General features: G+C 43.7%; 1 protein-coding gene across 1 annotated transcript; it reads left to right on the top strand.

The window, feature by feature from the left end:
* The first annotated feature begins 280 nt into the window (after positions 1-280).
* LOC103719104 (uncharacterized) lies at positions 281-3,825 on the top strand. Its single transcript, XM_008808180.6, has 3 exons — positions 281-912; positions 1,539-1,667; positions 1,796-3,825. Exons 1-3 carry the CDS (start codon positions 493-495, stop codon positions 3,371-3,373), a joined length of 2,127 nt encoding a protein of 708 aa, XP_008806402.4. The 5' UTR covers positions 281-492; the 3' UTR covers positions 3,374-3,825.
* The last annotated feature ends 224 nt before the right edge of the window (positions 3,826-4,049 follow it).

The following is a 4,049-nucleotide window of genomic DNA, read 5'->3' as shown; positions in this document are numbered from 1 at the left end:
ATCAAAACTGAAAAGATCTAATAAAGCAAAAGCATTGCATGTGTTATTAATTTAAACTTGATAAAATATATATTATTATTTTATAATGATATAATATATCCAAAAGATCAATATCAAAATTGTTGGAATACAAGCATGATTACTCCTACATAAGGAGTAGGCCCAGAGGGAAAATCTACCCTCATGCTTTAGATATAACCATCATGGGTTGCTACCCACAATAGTTGAGGAGTTCTACTTATAACTCCTTTTTTTTATTCTCTTGCTATTTTTTTATCCCCAGCGACAGGACCCAGCATTAGATCTTTCGCAATACGACCAATACCGTCGCCCTCTCTCTCTCATACGTGTCTCCTTCTTTTCCTCTCTTTCAGACAAAATCCCTCCAAACCCTCTCTTTCTTCCATATCTCTCTCTCTAAACATTTCTTCTTTCAGCTCTCTTTCTCAGCTCCAATGGCGTCGGAATCGCGGCGGAGAAGATAGGGGCACGATGAGATCCGCAGCCGGGAGCTGCACCCCTGCCATCCTCTCCTCGAAAACCCTAACGCCGGCCCACGCCTCCGATGTCCCTCCTCCGCGGAAGCTCCACCGGCGCCGCCGCACCAGAAAACGCATTCTCCCCGGCGCCTCTACCGGAGCCCGCTCCAGGAGAGACGGCTCCGCCTCCGGCGGGAGGAGGAGCCGCCCCGCCACTCCCCTCCTCCGATGGAAGTTCGACGATGCGGACCGTTCCGCCGAGCCTCCGTCGGAGTTCCTTGGCGGGAAGGCCCGAAGGAAGCACCGGAATGCCGCCGGTGAGGGGGCGCCTGCGGTCTCGGCGAGGAAGCTTGCCGCTGGGCTCTGGCAGCTCCAGCTCCCGGAGGCTAGCGGCGGTGTTGGCGAACGCAGGGGAGCTCCGCTAGGGTTTGAGGTACGACCTCAAGATCCGTGCCCTTTTACTTTCCGTTGCTCCTTCTAGGGTTTTAGATTGAGGGTTTGGGTGGGATCTGTTAAAAAGTTTGCATTTTGATTGCAGTTTTATGTTAAAAGTTCGCTTTGACCCTGCTTGCTTTTATTTGAAGAAATTTAAGAATGCTTAAATGCTTGATTTTTCCTTCAAAATCTAGAGGGTTTTCCCATTAATCTTGAAGGTACAATGTACGAGGGAATTGTCACCAAAATTTAGAGTTTGTTGTCTTAAATGTATAGAAAGTGTCCATCTTGGATCCATTTATTTTTAGTTTTCTACTTATGTTTTGGTTTATTAATGTAGACGATTGATGCTCCTTATACGTTCCACTGGATGGGTCTTTCTTCTTAACTACTTAGAGATCTCTGACCTAAATGTAGCTAGTATATTCTTTGTAGTCGCCTTCAATAGTCAAAGATCAGAAAATATTTGGCTGTGGCCCTACCATCGGTTCTAAGATAGTGATGTTGGCTGTGGTTGGATGGTGATAATAGTAGTCCTAATGTTGATGCTTTTCCTGGGTGATCTGTCTCCTATTGTTGGGCAATTCTTGCTGATGAATTTTTTTTTCTTCTTCATTTTTGCAGCCTAATTTCGGGCAACTACATGTACCCTATGGCTGTGATCCCAATGTAACAGGCTTCAATACCAACACAAAGAATGAGCTGTCTACTCCCATTTCGGTCCAGGATGCAAAGAATGACACTGTTCCAAAGGTACTCTTGATTTAATGGGCTCTCTCTTCTCTCTTTGAAAATATGATTACCTGCTTATTTCCAAACAATTACTGGTCATTTTCTTTATATCTTTATGATCGATTACTTGATTCGGTTTGTGAAATCAGCTCGAAGCTTCAGCTGCATTATCCAATTGTGCAATGGAGAGAGCAACTAAATGGGACCATGGATGCTCGAAGACATCAGATGAGGTTTACAGGTTTTATGGTAACCTGATGCTTCTCGAAGATCAGCAGGTGACTACTGTTTCTGTTGTTTCTGCTCTTCAAGCAGCACTCGAGCAGGCTCGCAGTCATATTATTGAGCTTGAGGCTGAGAAGCGATCGGCGAAGAAAAAGCTCGATCACTTCTTGAGGAAGCTTGCAGAGGAAAAAGCATCATGGCGAAAGCGAGAGCACGAGAAGATCAGAGCTGTAATGGATGCGATGAAGGATGACCTCAACAGAGAGAGGAAAAATGGGCAGCGAATGGAGATCATGAATTCCAAGCTAGTCAATGAACTTGCTGAGGCAAAGTTATCGGCAAAGCGATACTTGCAAGACTATGAAAAAGAAAGAAAGGCTCGAGAGATTATGGAGGAGGTATGTGATGAGCTGGCAAAGGAGATTGGAGAAGACAAAGCGGAGATTGAAGCTCTGAAGAGGGAATCCATGAAGATTCGTGAGGAAGTCGAGGAAGAGAGGAGGATGTTGCAGATGGCAGAGGTTTGGCGTGAAGAGAGGGTACAGATGAAGTTGGTGGATGCAAAGCTGACACTCGAGGAAAAGTATTCTCAGCTAAGCAAGCTGCAAAAAGATCTTGACGCTTTTCTCAGAAAACAGAGCGGTACTTATCCAGACATGGCAGAGCTGAAAGAAGCTGAGATGCTTAGAGAGGCAGCCAACTCTGTTAAGGTTCAGGATATTAAGGTGTTCTCATACCAACCTCCTGCTTCCGAGGATATTTTCTCTGTCTTTGAGGAACTCCTGCCAAGAGAAGAAACTAATGAAAGGGCGATCGAGCAATGCTTTGGAAACAGTCCTGCAAGTCGTGCCTCCAATATTCACACAGTAAGCCCAGAGACTGATGCGTTTCTGGAGAAACCCACTAAGAGATATGCAAATGGGATAATTGAGGGCAATGGGGATATAGAAGATGATAGTGGCTGGGAAACAGTGAGCCATGTTGAGGAGCTGGGATCAAGTAATTCACCAGAAGGTAGCGATCCATCTGTGAATGGCAAGTATCGAGAAAGCAATGCTTCAGTTAGTGGAACAGATTGGGATGAGAATAGAGATAATGGCAAGTTAAATAGTGAAATCAGTGAGGTTTGTTCTGCAACCACAAGGCAGTCCAGGAAGAAGGCATCCTCTATATCTAGACTGTGGAGGTCATCATGCCCAAACAACAGTGAAAACTATAAGAAAATTTCATTTGAGGTGACAAATGGAAGGCTGTCAAATGGTAGGAAATCTAATGCCACTTTATCTCCTGACAGAAAGTCAGGTGAAGAGGGTCTAAGCTCACCTAGTGTAGGGCAATGGAGCTCCCCTGACTCATTAAACCCTCATATAACTCGAGGACTGAAAGGATGCATTGAATGGCCAAGGGGCATGCAGAAGCACAGCTTGAAGGCAAAGCTTCTAGAGGCAAGGATGGAGAGCCAAAAGGTTCAACTGCGCCATGTTCTTAGACAAAAGATTTAGCATTTCCATCTTTTTGTAAGCGAATTATCTGTCATAGGGATCATACTAGGCCGGCTCGATTGAAGTACCCAAAGTACTGACTTTGTTGGTTTGTTTAGACATTCCATCAACGATGCTACTGTTTTCAAGGTAAACTGCAACAGAGTCTGTTAGAAATTTGAGAGCGGGATGCGGGTTGTTGGACTATAGTTTTTTCCATCCTCAAGCTTTGCTAAGAATTCTCAGAGACAACCTCCTCTTTCTTATGTAATCTTGTTTCAAGAGCCCTTATTTTTTTCAACGATGGCAAATGTTTTGGTAGCTGTAGAGACATAAATCTTCTGATGAAGCAAGAAAAAGTTGTAGCATTTGTCAAATCTATAATATGCTTTATATGCATCTCAACAACACCATGAAGGGTCTGTAGTGACATCTTTGGAAACACTATTAATTTTCTTTTTGAATCTCCTTTATGTTATCTTTCCCAGGCAATGGCCTGAAGAAAATTTCCTTTTCTTTACCTCCAAAATATAGCAGATATGTAGTGATGGAGTTACGAAAAGCATCACATATATGCCTTGTACCATCCACTCTCATATTGAGGATGCCTATTGAGCCTGGATTGCAAGATTAAGATTAATTTCTATGTTAATTTTTTTCTTTTTTTTCTGAAGCAAGTTTGGTGTCAGATAAGGCT

This window comes from Phoenix dactylifera, chromosome 9 (assembly GCF_051530095.1).
Source record: "Phoenix dactylifera cultivar Ajwa chromosome 9, Ajwa_hap1_PhDact_Kaust_v1.1, whole genome shotgun sequence".
Lineage (NCBI taxonomy): Eukaryota > Viridiplantae > Streptophyta > Magnoliopsida > Arecales > Arecaceae > Phoenix > Phoenix dactylifera.
The sequence above is the reverse complement of the archived record's forward strand: the minus strand, read 5'-3'. Positions and strand labels throughout refer to the sequence as shown.